Source organism: Chiloscyllium plagiosum, unplaced genomic scaffold (genome assembly GCF_037043375.1).
Source record: "Chiloscyllium plagiosum isolate Xiang-an unplaced genomic scaffold, Cpla_swu_hap1 HiC_scaffold_17, whole genome shotgun sequence".
NCBI classification, from domain to species: domain Eukaryota; kingdom Metazoa; phylum Chordata; class Chondrichthyes; order Orectolobiformes; family Hemiscylliidae; genus Chiloscyllium; species Chiloscyllium plagiosum.
Window position 1 is genome coordinate 16,862,256 of NW_028270155.1, and position 24,534 is coordinate 16,886,789.

Genomic DNA, 24,534 nt, shown 5'->3' on the forward strand with positions numbered 1-24,534 from the left:
CCAAATTCCCTTGTTAGCCAGTCAGGCCATATTTCCCCATTTTGTTTTAACCCTAGTTTAAGTTGTTAAATGCTAGAATGAATGTCTGTCATCACTTTCCCCCAGCAGCCACCCCAATCTGTCCATGAACTGTAGAATGATTTATCACAGTCGAGTAGATCAGGATTTCATTTAATTTCAATTATGGATAAAGCATATCTCTGAAAGGGTTGTGAGTGAATCTGTGGAATTCATGACCCCCAAATGTACTGAACGTCAGGTCGAGTGAATTTAATCAAAGATCTAGAGTCATAGAGTCCAGCATGGAACGTGGCCTGCAAGAGAGTGAAAATGCTGAGAGTTGAGCTAAGTGTAGGAATTTAAGAATATAAATCTTAATCTTTTGCATTGTTAAAATCTAAAACTGCAAGTAAAAAAATTAAGGAGGAATTAGATTATTAATTAGCAATGGGTACAATGTTGTCATTCATCTCGAGAAGACTAGAATATAAAAGCAGGGATGTACTTCTGGAGCTTTAGACGGCTCTGGTCTGACCACATTTTGTTTACTGTGAGCAATTTTGGACTCATACCTCAGGAAGGATGGATTGATCCTGAAGCAGGTGCAAAGGAGGTTCACGAGAATGATCCCAGAAATGAAAGGCTTAACATATGAGGGACATTTGAGGACTCAGACTATACTCAATGGATGAAGGTGGGGATCTAATTGAAACTAACAGAATACTGAATTGCCTGGACAGTGGACGTTGTGAAGATGTTTCCATTGGCAAGACAGACAAGGACCTGAGGGCACAGCCTTACAGTAAAAGGAACGCCCTTTAGAATGGAAATAAGGAGAAACTTCTTTAATGAGAGAGTTATGAATCTGTGGAATTCATCTTCACAGAAGGTTGTGGAGGCCAGGTCATTAAGTATATTTGAAAGAGGTGTAAGTTCTTGATTTCCAAAGGGATCAAAGGTTACAAGGAGAAAGTGAGAAAACAGGGTTGAAAAACCTATCTAATGGCAGAGCAGACTGAACGGGTTGAATGGCCTAATTTCTGTTCCTATGTCTTATGGCTTTTAGGGTTGTGGAGATTGTGCAGAAATGTGCAATTGAGGCCAAGGTGAGATTAGCTGTGATCAACTGAATGGCCAACTCCTGCTTTTAGCTTTGAAGGGTCAATGGATTGGAAAGTCAACTCTGGTTTCACCCCCCCCCCCCGATGCTACAGATATGCTGAGTTTCTCCAGCAGTTTTGTTTTTGTCGTAGTTCTTCAAGTGCGATTCAGGCCATAGTCCTGTCCTCTTCTGTTATAGAGATGTACAGGATGGAAACAGACCCTTCAGTCCAAATCACCTATGCCAACCAGATATCCTAAATCAATCTAGTCCCATTTGGCCCAAAACCCTCTAAACCATTCCTATTCATATACTAATCCAGATGCTTTTTAAAATGTTGTAATTGTATTAGCCTCCACCACCTCCTCGGAGTTCCCCAATTTTAAAATAACCTCCCTTCTACCAATTCCCTTTCCAGCTCTCCCATTCCCTTCCACTCCTCCTCACCACCTACTGAATTCATTCCTCTCATTAACCAACCAGGGTGTACCCTCTCTCAATCTTCACTTATGCCCAATTCACCACCCCTTCCTTTTATCTGCAGCTCCCCTTACACCCGCTCCCAGGTCCTGAAGAAGGGTTACACCCGAAACATCAACTTCTGCACCTCCTGATGCTGCCTGGTTTGATGTGTTCTTCCAGCCTGCAGCTTGTCCGCCACTTCCTCTGGCAGCTCACTCCATACACGCACTACCCTCTGTGTGAAAACGGGCCACTTTTATATCGTTTCCCCTCTCACCCTAAACCTGTGCCCTCTACTTGCGGGCTCCTCCCCCAAGCCGAGGGAAAAGACCTTGTCTATTCATCCCGTCCGCACCGCTCGTACTTTTATAAACCTCTGCAAGTCCAGGTCGAATTTTATGAAGCGGTCACTCTCTTCCCTCTCTCCCCTTGTTGAGTTCATTGAACCTTTTCCTCACCGTTGCCTTGACTCCCACCCCTGGGAAGTATATCCGGGTCATGACGCATTTCCGGTTCCGCCTAGCAACCGGTTGTTGCTGACTTGCGTTTGTCGGTGGCTGGGACCCTCAGACAGAGACGATGGTAAAAGCAAATACACAATAAAACGGGGCAAAACAGAACCGAGCTGATATGAATGATTATTCTCGGTTTGTTTAAAGAAGTGGCTGTTGGATTTTGGAGGGTGGACTGAAATAGGTTGTTTACTGAATGTCCAGGGCCCGGAGGCGGAGGGGATGGTATTCTCTCAGGGTGTGGTTTATTACTGCTTTTATTTTATTATTGCCGTTCCTGCAACCCCAATTTGTTCTGTTCGCTCCGTCTAATTTATGCTTTTGAAGGGAAGTTCCGGTCTAATTTAAATGATAGCATCTTCTTCTGATGTTTTGTTCTTCTGCTTTTAAAAAAAAGAGTTTCTCTCGGGCCTGTTTAGAGACAAAAAAAAACTGCAGATGCTGGAACCCAAAGGAGACAAACAGGAGGCTGGAGGAACATAGCATCATGATGCTGCCTGGCATGCTGTGTTGTTCCAGTCCCCTGCTTGTCTTTCGGGCCTCTGGTTGTTTTGATTTTAATTTTGACATTTTATTATTGCAAAGCCTCTGCCACCCCTTTCTTTTTTTAAGAAAAGTAGCTGGGAGCCTCTGGAAATGCTCTGTCCAGATCGGGTAATAAAGGATTACCTGTATTTTAAATGCTACACTGTAATAACTTGTATTCAATTTTATTTTATTACCATTAAAATTATAGTAGTGGTGGGCTTGAGAGTTATTGGCAGGGTGTTCAGTTTTTAAGTTGTAGAGTAACCCGTGGCAGTGTGGTCATGGATTTTAGCTTTCCAGATATGTTGTGAGTAATGTTAGGGTCACTGCTGATGGGAGCAATTTGAGGTGTTGACACTAAGAGTTACATTGTATATTGGAGGAGAAAGTGAGGACTGCAGATGCAGGAGATCAGAGCTGAAAATGTGTTGCTGGAAAAGCGCAGCAGGTCAGGCAGCATCCAAGGAACAGGAGAATCGATGTTTCGGGCATAAGCCCTTCTTCAGGAATGCCCGAAATGTCGATTCTCCTGTTCCTTGGATGCTGCCTTACATTGTATATTGACAAACATGATTTTTCCTCAACAGTGTTCTGACATCAAGATGCTAAGTAACTCACCTGAAAGAAAAAAAAATTAAAATCACATTGCATTTGGAGGTGCAAGACTAGGCTCCTTCAATGCTGATCATTCTCTGCATCTGTGTTTGCTTGCCTATGTACCTTTGATGTTTACAGCTCTCTGGTATAGAAAATTCCAAAGATTCCAACTCATTCTTGATTAATTAACTCTTTATCCTGATGTATGTTGCTTTTTTGAACTGGTTTCTTTTGATTTGACATTCTGTCAACATCTTCCTGTCAAGCATGCTCAGAATCTGTCTCAAGCACCTCTCATCCCTCAACTCCAGAGCACATTGAGTACAATGGGTCAATCTCTAATCATTGTGAAGTAAACAATCTAGTGATCTCAATAATTTTATCTTTATTCTTTCATGTGAGTATTGATGGCAATTTCTGCATTTGTTGCTCATTTGTACTTTACAGTTCCTTCAACTGAGTGGTTTGCTTGACCATTTCAAAGGACATTTATGAGTCAATGTTACTGTTGACCTGGAGTCACGAGATGGTTGATTTTCCCTATCTAAAAGGTATTAATAAATCGGATCAGTTTTTATAGCAACTTAGAACTTATCAATTAATAAATCTACTAGCTGCCATGGTGGGGTTTGAACCCTCAATGGTCCTAGAAAATTAATTTGCACCATTTGATAAGTCCAGTGACACTACCACTATGCAATTCAACTACTAAATTTGGAACTAAAAGTTTGTGTAACGGTGACTATGAAATCATTGTCATAAAAACCCTCTATGGTTCACGTATGATCATTAGGGAAGAAAGATATGTCATCCTTAACTAGTTTATTAGATTAGATTAGATTAGATAACCTACAGTGTGGAAACAGACCCTTCGGCCCAACAATCCACACCGACCCGCCGAAGCGGGTTGAGCCTTGGTAACTCGAGACTCATGACTCAAGATTCACAACAATGTAATTGACTCTTAACTGCACTCTGAAATGTTTTAGAGCTGCTCAGTTACATCCAACTGTTCCAAATTCCAGCTAAAAGGTCTGAAAGTCAGTGGACCACCCAGCATGAACTAAGGCACTGGAAAGAATAGCAACAGCCCGTACTAATGTCAGGAACTTGTGCTAAAATTGGGAAATGACTAGTTGAGCAACAACCTAATACTATCTAAAAATATGGTTCAGTGAATGTGACGATATCCCAGTTGCCTCCTTCATATCCTTGAGTTTGTTCTGTGCCATTGACAAGACAGATCCACCAGAGATTGCAGAATAGTGGTATATGGAGAGGAGGGAGTTCTCAACATTGCTGTGAGACATCATGGGATTCATGGTCATCAGGCCAAACAGGGGTAAGGAAACCCCATACTGATTACTACCTACTGGCTGTCTTAATTCCCCCCAGCAATACTTACACCCACAGCCAGTCAATGAATCAATACTCCTCCATGTTGCACACCAATTGAATACAGTGAGAGTGGAAAGGGTACAGAAGGGTAGGGATGGGGAGTTCAAGATTCATCACAAAGTATGGCTCGGTAGCACCACTTTAACTTAATAGTCATGTCCTAAAGGACATCTGCTGGACTTGGTCTGTGAGAGATGGTGAAAAAAACCAACAGATGAAAAAAATGTACTTGAACACGTTTTGACTTCCTCATGAAGTCCTTAGCATCACAAATGCTAGCCTTGAGACAATTTTACACACTGTGATGTAAGGAAACAGCTGAAAACACTGGATACTATAAAGGCCACAGGACCTGGCAAAATTCCGGTAGTAGTACTAGACCAAGCTGTTCCAGGACAGCTACAATACCAGCCATGTGAAAAATTATCCATGAAAATTTGGTCAATTGCTACCCCATCGTTCCATTCTATTTCATCAGCAAAGTCATATTATCAACAGTGCTATCAAGCACCACTTACTTACTCAACAATAGCCTGCTTGTTTCTCACTTTGGGTTACTTCAGACCCACTCAGTTCCTGACTGCATTACAGTACAGGTCCAAAAATGTTGAACTCATGGGAATTGGGAGTGACTGCCCTTTACATTAAGATTGCAGTTCCTGGAGTGCTTAAGGATCTTTGCTAAAACTGTGACAAAGGGCATTTCAGGAAAACTGTCCATTAATTGGATTCATATTTTGCTCAGGGAGCATAGTTGTTGGAGGTCACTCATTTCAACAAAAAGACATCAGTGATCGAATTTCTGTGGATAGTATCCTTAGCCCAATTATCTTTGGATGCATTTTCACCTGGAGGAGGAGGAGGAGGAGGAGGAGGACCCTTCATCATATACTGATCCTCTAATGGCAGAGTCCAACATATAAATGAAAGGAGCAAGGATGAAGATTTGAAAACCATCTTGAGTCAGAGGGGCTGAATGGATTATCTATCTTGGCCTCCTCATGAGTTGCTGAGCATCTCACATGCCAATTCAGTTCACTCCATGTGATATCAAGAAATGATTCAACACACTAGCTCCAGGGAAGCCGAAGGCCCTGACAGCATACTGCCTGTAATGCTAAAGTCTACATTAATGCGATCTATATTTGTGGTTTGGTGGCAGAGAATGAAACTATTATAGGCAAATTTGCAGGTGACACTAAAATTGATATGAAAGTAAGTTTCAATAAAGAAATAAGAAATTTACAAATGGATATGGATGGATTAGGTGAATGGGCCAAAATTTGGCAGATGAAGTTTTGCATGGATAAGTGAGGTTATCCATTTGCATTAGAGGAGAGAAAAGGCAATTTACTATCTAAATGGAGAGAAACTTCAGAGTGCTTCAGTGCAGAGGGATCTCGGTGTCCTCATGCATGAATCACAGAAAACCAGTAAGCAGGTAATAAGGAAGGCAAATAGAATTTTGGCATTTATTGCTAAAGGAATACCAGGGAATAAAAGCAAGGAAGTGTTGCTACAGCTGTATGAGACACATGTGAGACAGCATCGGGGATATTACGTGCAATTTTAGTCCCCTTACTTGAGAAAGGATGTAGCTGTATTGGAGGCACTTCAGACAAAGTTCATTAGATTAATTTTAGCAATGAGTTTGTTTTATTAGGAGAGTTCATATTTGTTCTTTCATAAAATGAAGTTCAGGCTGAGATGAGATCAGCCATGATTATATTGAATGGTAGAGCAGGATCAAGGATCTGAATTACCAACTTCTGCTCCTCGTTCTTATGTGCTCTACAGCTAACTGCATCCCGACTCAAGTTGTTCCAATATATCTACAGTACTCCTATGTACCAAACAAAGTGGGATTTTCCCCAGTCATGCCGTGTCCATAAATAGAAGGACAAATCAAATCAGGCCAACACTGCCTTCTCAACAAAGTATTGGATGGTGTTGCCAATAATTCTGTCAACTGCCACTTACTCATTATTGAGCTGCTCAGTTTGAGCTCTGGACATCAATACAGCCTTGTTCCAAACACGGATGACAAAGCTGAATTTGAGATTATTCGTTTTAGGCATTAAGCTTGAGGCTGACCTTCATCAACTTCTGTATTCTGAGGTGCCTGACTAGTCCAATGCTGGATCCACACACATACCACAGGTGTGGCAGACAGCATTTTAAAAGACAGATGGACAGAATGTCTGGGTTTTTCACAGTTCTTCCACTGTTTGCACTTGACCTCAATCGAGGCCTGTCAGAGATGCTCAAAAGTGATTAGTACCTTTGCAAATGCTTTTTCTCTGTTTTGTGTGGTCTTGGACTAGAGATTCCATCGAGTTGATGGGGATGTTGCTTTTTTTCAGGGAGGCTTTGGGCAAATCGTTTGAGTCTTTCTGTTAACAACTTGCTGTAACAAAGCTTGAAGTAGAGAGTTTGTTCTGGGAGTCTTGTGTCAGGCCTGTGGGCGACATGGCCCTCCCATTAATCTGATTGACCATGACCAGTGCCTTGATACGCGAGATGTTGGTCTGAAAGAGGACACTGCTATTGGAGTACCTGTCCTGCCATTGCATTTGTAGGTTTTTAAAGAGGCTTCACTGGTTATATTTCATGACGTATAGGGTGTAAGCAGACAGGGATAGAGTCAAGTTCTGAGTTTTGTGAAACAAGCGGTTCAGCTGAGCATGGCTCAGATCAGATAACAACTTACAGTTAACAATGGGGTACTAGGGGCAAGGGTAATGGGTTAACAAGGTGAAAAAGCATCAATTATGTAGAGGCATTCAGTCTGTAAGGTCAGTTTAACAAGGTGAAAAATACTCATTATTCATTGTGTAACAGCAGATGACTTAATCTTTACTATTGATGCTCACTGATTGTAACGGCCACCCAATCAATACGTATGTTGTCTTATCTGGATGCTCATCCCTGTAAAATGACTATGTAATTCATTAAGAAACTGCTATTCCAGAGAAGACCATGAACTCAGGTCCCTGTGCACATGGATGATCATTCTTTCTCCCTCCAGGGCCCGGAATAAAGATGAAGGAGATAAAACTACAATGTCTCTCTGAGCATTTTGCTTCAACAGAACGGGAAGGGGGTAATGGGAATGGGATGACATGTAGACCATGAGTTTGTCTTCAAGTTTAAGTCTTCATTGTCTAGTAGCCTGCTGTTGATCTTGATAGTCGGGGAACACTACTGTGTGTTGGGAACAGGCTGGTAGAAGGCCTTTACTTTCTGGATGTTTAGTCTGAGGTTCATTCTTTCATATGTCTTTGAGGGAGTGCAAGAAACAACGATACTTGCTTCTGCATGCACTCAAAGGAAAGCTCATTGTCTGAACAATGCAGCAAAATAACAGAGGTTAAGGTGCCCTTAGTTCTGAGTTGAAGATAGAGGTTTGAGAGCTAAGGCAAGACTGACTGCCCTTGATATCAAGGTCACGTGACCTTGTGTGGCATCAAAAAATTGTAGTAAATTTGAAATCACTGGAATCAGATAGAGTGGGTGAACTTTAATAGAAAGTGCTTATGTCAAACCTAGCACAAAGGAAGATGGTTGTGGTTAATGCAGGTTAATTATATCAGCCCAAGGAGTTTCACAGAGCAATAGTCTCGGCCAAACCATGGTCAGTTCCTTCAGCAACGACCTTTCCTTCTTCTTGAGGTCAGAAATGGGAATGTGAAAATATACTGTCTTTCCTGATCATCACTGATGATAAGGATTTAGTCATGGGATATCAGCATTGCTGTCTAGGTCATCATTTATTGCCCAAGCAATTGGGGACAGACATAAATGACTCTCATATTCTATTAACGAGTAAGAAGTGTACAACTTTACAGACTTTGGGACCAATCCTTTACTTTTATTGTCAGAAATTCTTGCAAATAGTGAATATATTTTATTCCCTGCAACCTTTTCCACCGTTGTTCTGGAGTCCCATGTTTGAATCCTATCATGGCAGATGGTGGAATTTAAATTCAATAAATATTGAATTTGTGGGCGGCACGGTGGCACAGTGGTTAGCACTGCTGCCTCACAGCGCCTGAGACCCGGGTTCAATTCCTGCCTCAGGCGACTGACTGTGTGGAGTTTGCACGTTCTCCCCGTGTCTGCGTGGGTTTCCTCCGGGTGCTCCGGTTTCCTCCCACAGTCCAAAGATGTGCAGGTCAGGTGAATTGGCCATGCTAAATTGCCCGTAGTGTTAGGTAAGGAGTAAATGTAGGGGTATGGGTGGGTTGCGCTTCGGCGGGGCGGTGTGGACTTGTTGGGCCGAAGGGCCTGTTTCCACACTGTAATGTAATCTAATCTAATATCTGGAATTAAGGGTCTAATGACCATGAAACCATTGTTGATTGTCGGAAAAACACATCTGGTTCATTAATATACTTTAGGAAAAGAGGTCTGGTATCCTTATCTGGTTTGGCCAACATGTCACTCCACACCCACAGCAATGTAGTTGACTTAAGTGCAGTTTGGACAATAAATGATGACCTCGACGGCAATGCTGACATCCCATGACTAAATTTCAAAAAGGTTTTATGATGTACCTAACTAGCTGTTAGCTTAGTGTAGCCTGTAAATGCCTTGTCACTGCTGTTTTCAGTCAAAGCAGTGCCAGTGGGTGAATGGAGTCAGTGTTCCAAGTAAAATAAAATTTGATCATATTTGAGAAAATTGTTTAAATAAATTCCAAGACTATCAAGCAGTATTCGTGGCACAGGAAGTTAAGTTTAGACCATATACTGTAAATGAGAATATATGTCGAACTGTTTTGAGATCCATAGTTTTTTGGAGTTATCGATGACCTGGAATTCAATTTTGTGACACCAATTTCCATGGGCTGTTAATTAGAACGTGTGTCCCTCCAAAAGATTCCTATTTTCTCATATGCTTTTTTTCATTATTCTACCAGTCAACACATCAGAATACTTCAGAAGAATTGTGATGTGAGTTTTTATATTCTATCAAATGCTGTCTAGTTTGTAACAACGACAGAAATTGCTGCAGAAACTCAGGTGGTCTAGCAACTTCTGTGCAAAGAAAACAGAGTTACCATTTCAAGCCAGTGACCATTCTTCAGAATAGAAGGGTTCCTCGACCTGAAGTATAAACTGTTTTCTCTCCACCGATGCTGCCAGACTAGTTGAGTTTTTCCAGCAATTTGTTTTTGTTACAGATTTCCACCATCCACAGTTTTTTTTTGTTTTATTTCTCTATCTTGCATTAATCATCTTTCCTTAATTACAGAGTGAGGTAGAGGAAACTCTGAAGAGGATTCAATCTCACAAAGGTGTGATTGGAACTATAGTTGTGAACTCAGAAGGTATGTTGCTCTTTGTGTCTTAAAGTCTTTCTAAATTACTAGGTTATCTAGTCTGAAAACAATGACTCTATGATTCTTAAGATATGCAGACCTGTTTTTTTTTATGTAATTAGAATTTTTATCCATGGGGAGCTCATATTCACTTTCCTGAAGGAATTTATTTATATGGTACCAGAAATAAAGGACTTTGGTTATATGACTGTGTGGAGAAGTTGGACCTATTTTACTTACAGCAGAAATAGTTCAGAGGAGATTTGATAAATGTTAACTTGCAGATGGGATTCATTTTGTGTGGGAGCGATGCAGCTGGAAGGGAAAGAGTGGACAGATATGGACGAGGTGCATTATGGAGTTCTTCACAAAAAGCTGTTGGCATTCAGGTGCAGTTTTATATAACAGCTGTATTTGTGACCTCTTTCTGTGCAGTGTGTTCAAACTTGAATTAAGTTCCTTTAGCTTTCATTATATCATTTGGATTCAAATCCAGTTTCAAGGTGAAGCAGCAGTATGTTATCCCATTTTCACTGATTGTAATGTTAGCAACACTGTTGAACATTAATATGGAATTATTTCGGCCTAGTGTCTGATAAGAACATAAGAAATAGGAGTAGAGCCTATAACCCCATCAGTCTGCTCTGCTGTTCACTATGACTTTGGCTGATCTCTGTTCCACATTCCTCACCCTCTTCTCGTGTCTCTTGAAGATGAAGCAAACAGAGCTCTTGCTGTAATAAACCTGTGCAACTTGGAATGCCTGCCAACCTTAATTATTCTGGTCAAAGGAAAAGTCTTCCTATTTGTTATTGTTGAGCTGTTGGGATATTTTGGAATTACTACAATGCTCCAGTAATAAACTACTGAGATTTTATAACAAAGCTTCAAGTTGAACCAATTAATAGTTAAATAATATAAGGCATTGCAACTAGTTCCTTTCCCACCCATTCCCTTTCACCGCAATTTTTCTACCTTTTAGTTGGTGCTTACATTTGAACGACACTATGTAGAAATGGTCTAACACATCTCCACAAGGTACAACCTCTTGTCTCCATATAGGGCAGCAGTGGCTTCAACTAAATTTGAGATTTCTCTACATCTATGTGGCTAAACATCACTTGTTTGGAATATAGAAGTGATGGAAAAAGCAGAGGAAAGCAAAAATTGAAATATATTAACAGTAAAATGTTAGGGAGATTATAGCAGGACACTGAAAATCTTGTGAAATCAGGCGGAGTCAATAAAAGCGAAATTGTATTTGACTAATTTATTGGAATTTTAGGAAGTAACAAGTAACGTGGAGAAAAGGCAACCTGTGGAAATGTATACTTGGATTTCCATAAAGCATTTGACAAGGTACCATGTCAAAGATTACTGCACCAAATAAGAACTCATGGTATAGTGTCCGACACGTTAGCATGGATATGTCAGCTAACAGGAAGGAGTAAGTCGGCATAAATGGGCAAATTTGGGGTTGGCAAGATTTAACAAATGATATGTGACAGGAATTATACTACAATTTATCGCAATAACTTGGACAAAGAAACCAAAAATCTGGCTGCTAAATTTGCTAATGACAAAAAGATAGGTAGGAAATTACATTGTGAAGAGGTCAGAAGGGATCTACAAAGAGATACATGTATGTGGCTAAAATATCCGATGGAGCATAACATGGAAAATAGAAATTTGTCCACTTGGACAAGAAGAATAGAAAATCAGCCTTATATTAAATGAAGACAGACTGCAGAACCTATAATGCAGAGAGACTTTGGTGCCCTAATACAAGCAACCTTAGTATGTAGGTACCGCAAGGGTGATTAGGAAAGCAAATGGAATGTTGTTTATTGCAAAGAGAAAGCAGTATAAAAGTAGGAAGGTCTTGCTAGTTTTACAGGGTAAGATCACATGTGGTATACTGTGTTTAGTTTTGGTCTCCATTTTTTTAAAAAAAGGGACGCCATTGCAATAGAAGCAGTTCAGAAAAGGTTGGCTTCTTTAGATTTCCAAGATGAGGAACTAGTGGACTGATTCTCCCATGCGAAATGATTGAACAGGGCAGAAGCTTTCAGTGGTTTACTTGAAACAGGTGAGATACTGAGGTTGACAGAAACAATGTTAAGGGGGTGTTTTCTCTTCAGGGAGAAACTAGAACTAGAGATTACCATTTAAAAATAAGGGGCATCCATTTAAGACGATAAGTGATCCTTGAGTGATAAGTCTTTGGAAATCATTTCCCCAGAAAGCAACAGGAGTATGATCATTTGAGTGTTTGATAGATTCTTAACTGACATGGGAGTCGAAAGGAAATCAGGAAAATGGAGTTGAAGCCTTAATCAGATTTAACACGATCCTATCGAATGATGGATCAGGATTGAAGGGCCAAATGGCCTTGTGTTCCTAATTCAGATGTTTGTAAATCTGAAAAGGAACAATTAAATTCTTAAACAAAAAATGGCAAGCACTTGCTAATGGAATAATAAGTGGTTTATGTGTGTTTCTTAGTATCAAGTTGTGAGCCTAAATGTTTTCGGAGTGAGTAGAAGTGATGAAACAGGTTAAGTTAGGCTCAAAGAAGTATAATCATTGGAGCATGACAGCCAGTAATCCTAATGCTTTTTTTTCTTCATTTAATTTGCAAATCCACAATCTGCACATAAGAGGGAGCTGAAAGTCTTTATTTACCTTTATTGAGTGTTTTCTTTTCGTTTTCACTCTGCCTTGACATTTTGTTCTTGAGCGAAGATTATTAAATATTTCTGCCTTAGCTGCATCAGTTGCACTTAGTTCGTTACTCTTTCCAACCATGTGAACGTGAACATGTACACTGCATGTACTTAGAGTCATAGAGATGTACAGCACAGAAACGTGTGTGTATCATTGCTGCAGTGAGAGGGTGGTTCAGCGCATATATTTGATCCTTATAGATAGAGTATCAACAGACAGCTCTATGCTGTGTGCATGCCCAAGGTAACTGATTGGCTGAGACAGTGTGAGGGAATCTAATTAGCCTCTTAATCCTACAGTAATCAGCAGTTTTTGGAACATTGTACAGGGTCCAGATATTAATAGCAAAAACAAAAATTGTTGGAGAAGCTCAGCACTGTCTGGCACGTATGTGGGGAGAAAGCAAGATTAACATTGAGTCCAGTGACTCATCAGAAACAAGATATTAAGTTGAACTCTCAGTAAGACTGGATTTAGCAATCTTTAACCTTAATTTCTTTGATGCATCTACATCGTGATGACATTAGTGGCTGTATTCTCCCGCTTTCTCTACCCATTGTGCTTTCTGTCCCCATCACGCTTGTGCTATCTGACTTTTTCATATCAGCTCAAGATGAGTAGCAAAACTACGGCATACCAATTGCATTACAGTGTAGTCTATAGTGAGCACAACAGATTATGATTGAAGAAAATAAGATGAGTTAGAAATCAAAACTCCGAATAATTACACTTATACAATGCAAGGTGATTTACTTAGATTTACTTAGATTAGTTACAGTGTGGAAACAGGCCCTTCGGTCCAGCAAGTCCACACCGACCTCCGAAGAGCAACCCACCCAGACCCATTCCCCTACATTTACCCCTTCACCTAACACTACGGGCAATTTAGCATGGCCAATTCACCTAACCTGCACATTGGACTGTGGGAGGAAACTGGAGCACCCGGAGGAAACCCATGCAGACACGGGGGGCATGTGCAAACTCCACACAGACAGTTGCCTGAGGAGGGAATTGAACCCGGGTCTCTGGCGCTGTGAGACAGCAGTGCTAAACACCGTGCCACCCACCTAACCTGCACATTTATATAACCACTTTTGCTCAAACAAAGAACCCTATTGTGGATGTCTCTGTGTATATCATCCTGTTTTCATGAATCAGGAATAATGGAATGAAAGTCTACCAGCACTTGAGGACCTTTTGGATAAGTTATGCTTCCCACATTCATAGTTGCCCTCTCAGAGGAGAGAGTGTATCTTGAAAAGGAGCTAAAAAGCAGAGGGTAAGGGATTGTTGGTAGTGAAAATCAGAGAATTGGTCAGAAGTGGAAACACAGGCTGTGAATATAATGAGATTGAGTTATTGTCCTTTGTGTGGATATAAATGCATATTTATGTGGAGAGAAAGGTTCAATTCTTGGACAGGATAAGTGTTTTGTTTTTGCAACTTCAAAATCTCACATGTAGAGAGCTCTCAATTTTTAATTTTAGGGTAAGTCAGATACCTGGAGGAACATATTTTATTCACATACAGCAGATGGCCAGTTTTATGCTGAAATTTTAAAAATTAGAACTTGATTTTAATAGTAATCTACTGTTTGGGATGATTTTAAGCCCTGTAATATTTAGGATAATATTCTAAATGGTCTTTATTTTAATGTGTAGTGTGATCACATGCTACATTAATTGGTGCTTTAATAGCTAGTTCCCATGTGTATCCGTGATTTGCTGAATAAATGGGAATTAGTGCAATCAAATTTAGTGATGGTTCTAACATTAAATTGTCCTTGTTCTGAATATAGTATTTCCTAAGAGATTGCACGTAGAATGATGAAGGCAGCATTTTATTAAACTATAGAATTTATTGAGCCATTTTTCTACACTTGCCTGTAAATGGCCTTGCAATAGTAGCTGCATTTTGTTCCTTCATGTCATCCCAAAACACTCCAGCTAACAGAAGCAGGAAAGTAGTTAATGAGGTAAAGATGGAAGCTCTACAAACATACATTTGGCCACCTTGCTTCTCGGAGTGAAAAGAAATTGAACTAACAGTTGTGGTTTAACATTAGCTTTTGATTTTTTTTAATGGGGTCAGGGTGTCACTTTAAAGGCTAGCATTTATTGCCAATCTCATGTTGAACTTAAGATGGTGATGGGGAGCTACATTCTTGAACCATTGTAGTTCATGTGGTATAGGTATACCAACAGAGCTATTTAGGAAAGGGGTTCCAAGATTTTAATTCAGCCACAGCGAAGGAATGCAATATGGTTCCAAGTCAGGATGGTGAGAGTTTTGGAAAGGAACCCATATGTGTGCCTGCTGACTTGGGAAAGTGCTGTGAAGGAGCCTTTCCATTTGCCTTTCAAGGGCGGCACGGTGGCACAGTGGTTAGCATTGCTGCCTCACAGCGCCAGAGACCCGGGTTCAATTCCCGACTCAGGCGACTGACTGTGTGGAGTTTGCACATTCTCCCCATGTCTGCGTGGGTTTCCTCCGGGTTCTCCGGTTTCCTCCCACAGTCCAAAGATGTGCAGGTCAGGTGAATTGGCCATGCTAATTTGCCCGTAGTGTTAGGTAAAAGGGGTAAATGTAGGGGAATGGGTGGGTTGCCCTTCAGCGGATCGGTGTGGACTTGTTGGGCCGAAGGGCCTGTTTCCACACTGTAAGTAATCTAATCTCATCTCTTATTCATTTCAAACTATTTTCTGCTCGACTTTTATTGTTTGTGTTCTTTAAAACTCGCTGAGAGAAATTTTAACAATTGTCTGTCATCAGCAACTGAAAATGGTTCGAGTAAAGCATATGGATTATTTACTTTTTTTTGTTCCTTGTTGAAGTGCCTTGTACAACTGTTCAATAAGCAATGTATGATCATTGTATGAGCTCATATCACCTCCTCCATTGTGTTTGCTTAAGTGTTTCTAAAATTAATTCAAAGGATGTGGCCATAACAGACAAGACCAACATTTATTGCCCATTCTTAAATACGCTTGATGTAAGGGTGCTGGTGTTGCACTGGGGTGGACAGAATCAGAAGTCACACGACACCAGGTTATATGCCAACAAGTTTGTTTGAAGTCATCAGCTTTTGGGGTGCTGCTCCTCCATCAAGTGCTTCACCTGGCAAAGGAGCAGCTCTCTGAAAACTTGTGATTTCAAATAAACCTGTTGGACAATAACCTGTTGGAGTGTGACTTCATGAGACATTAAATACGCTTGAAAGGCATATGGTCAGCCAATTTTTGAGCCACTTCTTTTTTATAATCACACTTGTCATACAGTTCCATCGACCTTTTCAGAAGACTGTTAGGAAACAATCACATCACCGTGGGTCAGGAGTCTTTTGTAAGCTAGACCAGGAAGGATGGCAGATGTCCTTCTGTGAAGAGCATGTGTGAGCTACAGGTATTTGTGACAGTCCAATAGTTTCCTGGTCACCACCATTAGTGCTAACTTTCACTTCAATTGATTTGACTGAATTTAAATTCTGCAGTTACTTTGATAGAATTTGAACTAATACCCTTAAATCATTGGATCATTAGTCCAGAAATCACAGCATTACTGTGCCTCCCTACATATTACAAGGCTTGTTTTCTTATTATTGTGACAAAGGCTTTGCCCATGGCTTCAGTTTGTTGTCATTGGTGTGGTGGAAGAAATGCTGTAAAAGATGCAGCAGCATTTTTGCCCACATATGAAAAGAACTGGAATCAATGTTGCTTTCCATTACAATTGTGTTATGGGAAAATCAACAAATTGTTGAGATTCACAGTGATCCATAAATGAAATTGACTGGTCAAGGAAACCGAACTGTGTAGGATTGACAACTTCAGGAGGGATCTGGATATGCAAATTGTTAGATCATTAATTGCTTACAGGCCTCTTTTTTGATTGCATATTCCACATTAACGCTTAACTCTATTTTCCTGATGCTGATGCTATTCCATTTAACACCAGAAAAAAGTCTTTGTTTTTGATTCGAGTGAAATATGAAATCAATTTAGAAAGCTATATAATTGTTTTTTGTATGTTTTCATTTGTAGGAATTCCAATAAGGACAACCCTGGATAACTCCACCACAGTGCAATATGCAGGCCTGTTCCATCAACTTGCCATGAAAGCCAGAAGCACTGTCCGAGATATTGATCCACAGAATGATTTGACTTTCTTACGGGTCCGATCAAAAAAACATGAGATAATGGTTGCTCCAGGTAAAGCTGTTTGATTGTCAGAGTGAAATTGGTTATTTCCTTGAGTGGAGATCCACATTAAGAGCACTGTATCTTTGGGTAAAATTGCCAAAGGGAACAGTTTTAGGTGAAGTCTGGACAGAAATTTCGTTCCTACTTCTCTCTAGGACTCCATCTTGCTTCTTCCCCCCCCACCCCCCCTCTATATATCTTATTTTAAAAAAATGTATTTTCTAGCTGGAGGCAAAGAGCTTTCCTCATTGACTCAACTTGATTCAAAAGAGTTAGTGAATTAGTCAGGGTAACATTTTGATTCCATGAATCAGTGTCAGGTGATATAAAAATATTTTCAAATCAGCAGTGAGAAATCAATTTGGGAATCACTTGATTCTCTATGACACACCCCAAACATATCAACTTCTTAAAAAAAAAAGGGGCAGTGTTGGACCACCATTTGAAATGTCTGGAGTGAGTAGAGGAAATAGCTTATTCATGCAATTCCTTGATGGTTTTATGAAGCAATATTGGCATGGATATATGGGAGCAGTTTCAGCTGAAATGATACGTTCTCCGGACAGACCAACAGTAAGAAAGGGGCAAAATTAAAACTCAATAGGTCTAGCAGCATCTGTGGAGACAGAAATATTGTTAATATTTCAAGTCCAAATGCTCCTTTTCAGGTCATTCAATGCAAATGTTAACTGTATTTCTGTCTCCACAGATTCTGTCAGATCTGTTGAGTTTCTCCAGCTCCTACTATTTTTAATTCCGATCATCACCATCTGCAGTATTTTGCTTTTATAAGAGACAAAATTATTTTAAAATAAGGAATTTAAAAATCCTCACCAAAGCAGAATATATTTTATACATTTCCATAAATATATTACATCACACTGTGCAATAATGTGTTTTATTTTGGGCTGTAATTATTTGGACCTTGATATATTTTCTTGCTAAAAGGCAAGATGCTTCTTAGGGTGAACTATTAAAGTTGATTGCCTATTATAATGTTCCTCATTAAGTCTAATACTTATAACAATTTTTCTGTAAGTATAATGTGTGCTATGTGACTAACTTCAGAATATTCATTTAAGCCAAGAAGATCAGACTAACTCATTACTTCAGCACTGCACTCAGAGATTATTGGGCCTTGATTACTAATGAAGTAAATTGTGCTTTACAATTTTCTAGTCAGTGTGCTGTGGATAAGTGGCCATTTATCAAATTATCAGCATTGAGACGTTTTAAAAATCTGCTATTTAAGAAACTAAGAAATTTCAGTTTTTCTGGCAAATTGATGCAAATGTGCATTGGGAAGAATAGCATGCTATAATAGTATGCTGTACCTTTAACTTAATTGTGCTGAGCAAACTGTTGGTGAAATCTGGTGTCTCCTCACATGGAGTTAAACAGTGAAATACACAAGTTGTCATCAGTGATTCTATGCTTCTCTAAGGAGAGAACCTTCAGTGATGGAGTAAACTCAAATTGATGTAGTGGTGTGAACTTGAGCTGATTAGCCACTTAGGAATTAAAATTGACAGTCTTAGAGCTTGTTTGAAGTGGCAATATTTAATACAGATAAGATACTTTTTATTCATTCAGTGGATGTGGGTGTCACTGGCCAGGCTAATATTAGTGTGCATCTTCTTGAGAAGATATTACCTTCTTGAATTTCTACAGTCTTTATTTCATATGAAATAAGTATGCACAATAAAGTAAAAATCCAGGTATCACATTTTATCAATCTTTTCACATTTTTCAATTTTTAATTTTTTTTCATATTTTGTTCACACCTGTGACTTGTTCCATTTTTTTTCATGAGCTGGCATTGCTTAAAGAGAGAGCCTGTGAAAGAAAACAGAAATGTCTTTTGCACTGTTGGCCCCATAATGGTATGCGATATAGATAATGGAGTCCAGAGGTAAACAACAATAATTAGTCATTGGAAACCCATCCATAACTTCACCAGATGGAACCTTTATCCACTCCAGTGAGTGTAGAGAAAGAGGCTGTAGTTTGAAATGAACAATTGTGTTTGAGCAGACTATGTTTTAGTATAGAGTGAATTGGCTGATGAAGTGTTAGAAGACATTTAGCCATGATCTATGTCCTGTTCAATCTTGTCAGTGGCAGCATTTCATGCACAACGGTCATTTTGTCAGACAATGGTAACACCCAAACCCAACAGAAGACTACATTCACCAGATCAGCAATGTCATGTTCCAAGGAGGTGAGTTTGTCAAATTTGAGATCTTCACAGTAAAGGAAGACACTTATCAAATTTCTTGGAATTGCCAACTTCCCCAGAGTTTTGGGGAACCCATTTCGTATTGAAGGCACCCAATAATACATCTGTTACATACGCAACCAGGAAATTTGTTTTATTAAATATGATGCCCCTTTGTGATGTTTGGCCATGGATTCTAAATTCAGTGCTGAATCTCTGGCTGATGGCACCTAGTATGACCAGTAATGAAGCACCAGAAAAATAGAGTCATTGTTAGTGCTGAAATCAACTTCTAGAGGTACTGCAGCTGTTTGAAATTCCTCAGTACCCATCAGTTCAGACCTATCCACCACATTTCCTTCCACAGCCTCTGTGGTGACTGCTAGATAAAGACAATGATACGTGTCTCGCACAGAGCCAACGGGTGCAGGAAAAGGTGAGGTGATGAACTGTGATTTTTCACAGTGAAGCATTTTCACTCACCATCTGTCCAATCTTATATTAGGAACCCTGTGGGTAGAGAAGTAATGATGTATTTTCCTCTTCTCTTTATCTGAGTGTGCCTTGTCTTCTTTCTCCAGTTAGACACCTTTCTTCCTCCTCTGGCTCACCGATCATGTTACCTTGCTCTGCACTTTGAACAAAATATCCTGTTCGGGAAAAGCTCAGCAGGTCTGGCAGCATCTGTGGAGAGACATCAGAGTTAACGTTTTGGGTCACTCAACTCAATATGTTAACTCTGGTTTCTTCTCACAGATGCTGCCAGACCTGCTGACCTCTTCCAGCAATTTCTGTATTTGTTTCTGATTTACAATGTCCACGGTTCTCTTGGTCTTTACACCCTCTTCATGTTCTGTTTCAACTACTGCACCTGTTGACGTCTCCATCAGCAGTGTATGTATCCAAAGCCAGCAGTCCACTGAAGAAAGGAAGAAATTTATATTAGGGAAGGGTGTTCAAGCGGCATTTAACAGGAGCTTCCATGCTGTTTGTGCATCCTCATCATTTTTACCTATTCATACTTTTTTTAAACTTGCAGCTGACCATAAGTACCTCTTCTCCTTCCAATGTCTGCTTTGACAGCAGGCTATCAAAAGACAATTAGGAACTGTCGTGGAATTTCTTTGAAGCTAGCTAACCTCCTATGGTGAGATAACACCGCAACCACTCATGGACAACTCTCATAAACTAAATGGCATTTTACTCTACACAGACATGGAAAATCAATATTAGTTTGTGCTTATTTGTTGGTTTGACAGAGACTACTAAGGTGCCTTGGAGACAGGGCATGATTCACTAATTGTAATTTCACACCTCTAATCTATGAAAGGTCTTTGAGTTGTTAACAAGACCTGTCCACAAAGGCGATTGAATTTTACAACCAGTTTACTTTAGTTTGAATTCTGACTACCCCACTCGTAAACAATGCTCTTCACTATTCATTGTAGCAGTGATTTTAAAAATTAAAACTGTAAATCTAACGTTTCAAATAATTGTACAAATCTTACCAGATCAGGTTCAATCTTCGTTTTCTTATATTGCTAAATGCATCATGCAACAAACTACAAGCAGTCAGGTGCTGAGCTACTCTCTTCTACCAAAATAACTTTTCATGATGTCCTAGGCTTCTTGTTCTTCAGAAACTCCAATACCAAGTCTCCATCTCCAGCATAACCAAAGTTTTGATACCTCGTATGCTTTTATTTTTCTTTCATTTGAATGATTAGCTTTATAAAATAATTATTTCCTTTGGATACCTTTTGAAAACAATTTTTGTTACTTTCATCTTTATTCAATAAATGATTTAATTTTTTTCTTTAAACAATGCATACCTCTCAAGAATCCTGAATTTGTGGGCATGTCTTATTTTCCTGTCTGTCTTCAGGATATATGGCTACATTGGTCTGACACTTACAAGAACTTTAAGGAAGGCTGTTCAGCTTGATGTTAAAGAATTCACACACACACTTGTTTTTCTCCTTCTATCACAAGGATAACTAGAGTTTACTGATTTGGAGATGCCGCTGTTGGACTGGGGTGTACAAAGTTAAAAATCACACAACACCAGGTTATAGTCCAACAGGTTTAATTGGAGGCGCACCCCTAGCTTTCAGAGAGTCGTTCCTTCATCAGGTGGTAGTGGAGGGCTCAATCCTAACACAGAATTTATAGCAAACATTTACAGTGTGATGTAACTGAAATTATACATTGAAAAATTGATTGCCTGTTAAGCCTTTCATCTGTTAGAATACCATGACAGTTTCACTTCTTTCATGTGTAAATCACAAAACCGTTTTTAAAAAAGTTGCCTTCTCAGGTTAGCTAACCTGAGAACGCAACTTTTTTTAAAAAAAAGTTTTTGATTAAACAGACAATCAATTTTTCAATGTATAATTTCAGTCACATCGCATTGTAAATTTTTGCTATAAATTCTGTGTGTTACGATTGAGCCCTCCACTGCCACCTGATGAAGGAGCGTCGCTCCAAAAGCTAGTGTGCTTCCAATTAAACCTGTTGGACTATAACCTGGTGTTGTGTAATTTTTAACTAGAGTTTACTGGGCAGTTTTCTTTGACATCATTGGCAGCATTTGCCACCAATTGCAAAATTTGGCCATTTTAAATTAAAAGGACAACTCATGCATTTCATTCCGATTGTAGTCAATTTCTTAAATAATTTGTGAAAGAACTCTCGACATAATCCATCATTATTTATTAAAGCACTAGTAATTGTATAAGAGTACTTATTCAACAGGGTAACAGGAGTTTGCATCTGGATTTACGATCAGTTTTAACTGTGGGTGTGAATGTTTTTGTTATCACAAGTAAATCTGCTGTGAAATTACTCCGGAATGGTTCAAATTTAAATTACTTGGAGTGTCATAACTTATAAAGTAACACTCTGTCACATATCTTCTGTAATTCCATGCAAGGTTTCTCTCTTCTTATTATTAAAAAAAATAAGTTCTTTACATTATAGAAAGGTAAATATGGATGTAGGGGATGGACTGCAAGGCTAAATGGGGTTTGCGTAGAATCCCTCCTTCCCTCCCCCCACCTTTTCTCAGTCCCAACCCTCAGACTCAGCACCGCCTTCTTGACCTGCAATCTTCTTCCCAACCTCTTCCCCCCCCCCCCCCCCCCCCCACCCCCCCCCACCCCCTCTCCGGCCTATCACCCTCATCTTAACCTCCTTCCACCTATCGCATTCCCAATGCCCCTCCCCCAAGTCCCTCTTCCCTACCTTTTATCTTAGCCTGTTTGGCACACCCTCCTCATTCCTGAAGAAGGGCTTATGCCCGAAACGTCGATTCTCCTGTTCCTTTGATGCTGCCTGACCTGCGCTTTTCCAGCAACACATTTTTAAGCTGTGCGTAGAATCAGACTACAGGGAGCACCTTTTAACAGTCATCTGACATTCTGAATTAATTTACAATTTGAAATCTTTTTCCTGCTACCTGACTGACGAAATAGTGTTTGAGTTTAACATGCAGAATTGTGCATTTAATTTGTTTTTGCTCTATGACAGCATGTCACAGACTGGATGCAGATACGGATGGACTCAGTGTTCTTATTACCCAATGACATTCATAATAGTGAAGCAATGTAACCTACAGTTGGTTAAGCAAAATTCTATGCTTCAAATCAATAGTAAATGTGGCAAATGATAAATTTCATGAAGATCTCTACAGTTTTGCAACTACAAATAGAATGGTTCTCAAAATACATTTTTCAAACTGAAAGAAAAATTCTGATTTGCTGTGACATGTAATCAGATGAGATGTTGGAGTTTAATTTTTCTTTCTTTTCAATGTTCAAACTTGATACTCAAGCATGTAGAAAATATTGAGATTATAACTTGTATAGTTGCAAGAAGACTTTAATTCTGAATTGACTCGTTCTTTTCATTTCCCTTACAGATAAAGAATACCTTTTAATTGTCATCCAGAATCCAAGTGAATGAATTCAGTGCACATATCTAAAAGACATCGAGAGAAATATTCAGCTAAAGACTACCAGAAAAGCGTTAAATAAATTAATCTATTACAGTATGAGGGACCAGTCATGGTTATGATTCAAAATTATTCTTAATGCATTTTTATTTTATTTTCTAAAACACTTTCAAAATAAATACCTCTGTTACATCTCATATAGTTTATCAACCTTACTTTCTGCTTTTACATAATAAACATGGCTTATCATAACCCATGACCACAGATCTGGCCCTCTTAGCAGTGAGGTGCAACCATCTTCCTGTGATTCTCAGGTTTGAATTTGTAAAGGTTTAGGATATTTTTGACAGTTATTTAAGCCACTAACCGTCCTGACTTGGAAATGTTATTGCCATTTGTCAAAATCTTGGAATTCCCTCCCTAAGAGCATTGTGGGTGAATGTACTGCATGTGGATTGTAGCTGTTCAAGAAGACAGCTCATCACCTTGTCAAGGGCAATTAGGGACAGGCAATTAAAAAAAAAAGTTGCTGGCCAGCCAGATATGCTCATTACCCACGAGTGAACAAAGAAAAAAATTGCTGAGTTACAACTGCTGCTCTCAAATCAATCTCATCTTTGCATAGCATTTAGCCATTGGACCCTTACTTGTTTTTTCCTGGCCCTGTGTTCACAACCTACGCAAGTTTCCTAATTTTTACAATGTCTTTGCAACCTAAACTACATCATTGTTGCACTTAGAAACATTTTGTTGTCACTCCTAACACAAGCTCATTACTTTTATATCACTGAAAAAGAGATAATATCAAAGCTATTTATGCACTAGTCAGGGCAAAAACAACAATGTAAAATTCAAGTGGTAACCATTTATACTATAGGAGAAAAGGAAGCAGATTACTTGGCAAGTCAACTCTGATTATCTGAGACGTTTGACTGGAGAGGGAAATGAGAAACTGTAGTCTCCCCAAGTTTCTGGATAATTTTAAAAAGCAGTTGGGCCTAAATATATTTCGTTAGTTTGCAGGGAACGGGTCTGTATGTATGAATGCATGTCACTTGACCGATTACCTTAAATCTGTTGCTTGTGAAACTGTTGGCACACTCAGGATTCTTCATCAAGTAGGAGAAAGTGAGGCCTGCAGATGCTGGAGAAGCCAGAGTCAAATAGGAAAGGCACAGCAGGTCAGGCAGCATTTGAGGAGCAGGAGAGTTGACGATTTGGGCGTAAGTTCTTTATCGGGGATGACATTCCTAATGAAGGGCTTATGCCCAAACGGTCGATTCTCCAGCTCCTAGGATACTGCCTGACCTGCTGTGTTTTTTCCAGTGCCACCCTTTTCTACTCTCATTCTTCAAATGCTGACTGATCACAGAATCACATCTAACTCTGGAGCCACTAGTCATTTCGACATGCAACCCATATACCAGACATCTCACCAGTGCACAAATTCATATTACTCTTAATTTATATGCACATCACTAGCATAGTAGGCACAATATTTTTTGACTTGATGGCA

At 39.6% G+C, this 24,534-nt stretch overlaps 1 protein-coding gene across 2 annotated transcripts; it reads left to right on the forward strand.

The window, feature by feature from the left end:
- The first annotated feature begins 2,069 nt into the window (after positions 1-2,069).
- LOC122558226 (dynein light chain roadblock-type 2) lies at positions 2,070-23,215 on the forward strand. Of its 2 annotated transcripts, XM_087995717.1 has the most exons (5): positions 2,150-2,211; positions 9,521-9,554; positions 9,856-9,931; positions 16,690-16,857; positions 22,986-23,215. In XM_087995717.1, the coding sequence occupies exons 1-5, from the start codon at positions 2,195-2,197 to the stop codon at positions 23,027-23,029; spliced, it is 339 nt and encodes a 112-aa protein (XP_087851843.1). In that variant the 5' UTR covers positions 2,150-2,194; the 3' UTR covers positions 23,030-23,215. The 2 variants fall into 2 exon arrangements, with proteins under 2 accessions (XP_043562508.1, XP_087851843.1); XM_043706573.2 differs by lacking the exons at positions 2,150-2,211; positions 9,521-9,554 and adding an exon at positions 2,070-2,146.
- The last annotated feature ends 1,319 nt before the right edge of the window (positions 23,216-24,534 follow it).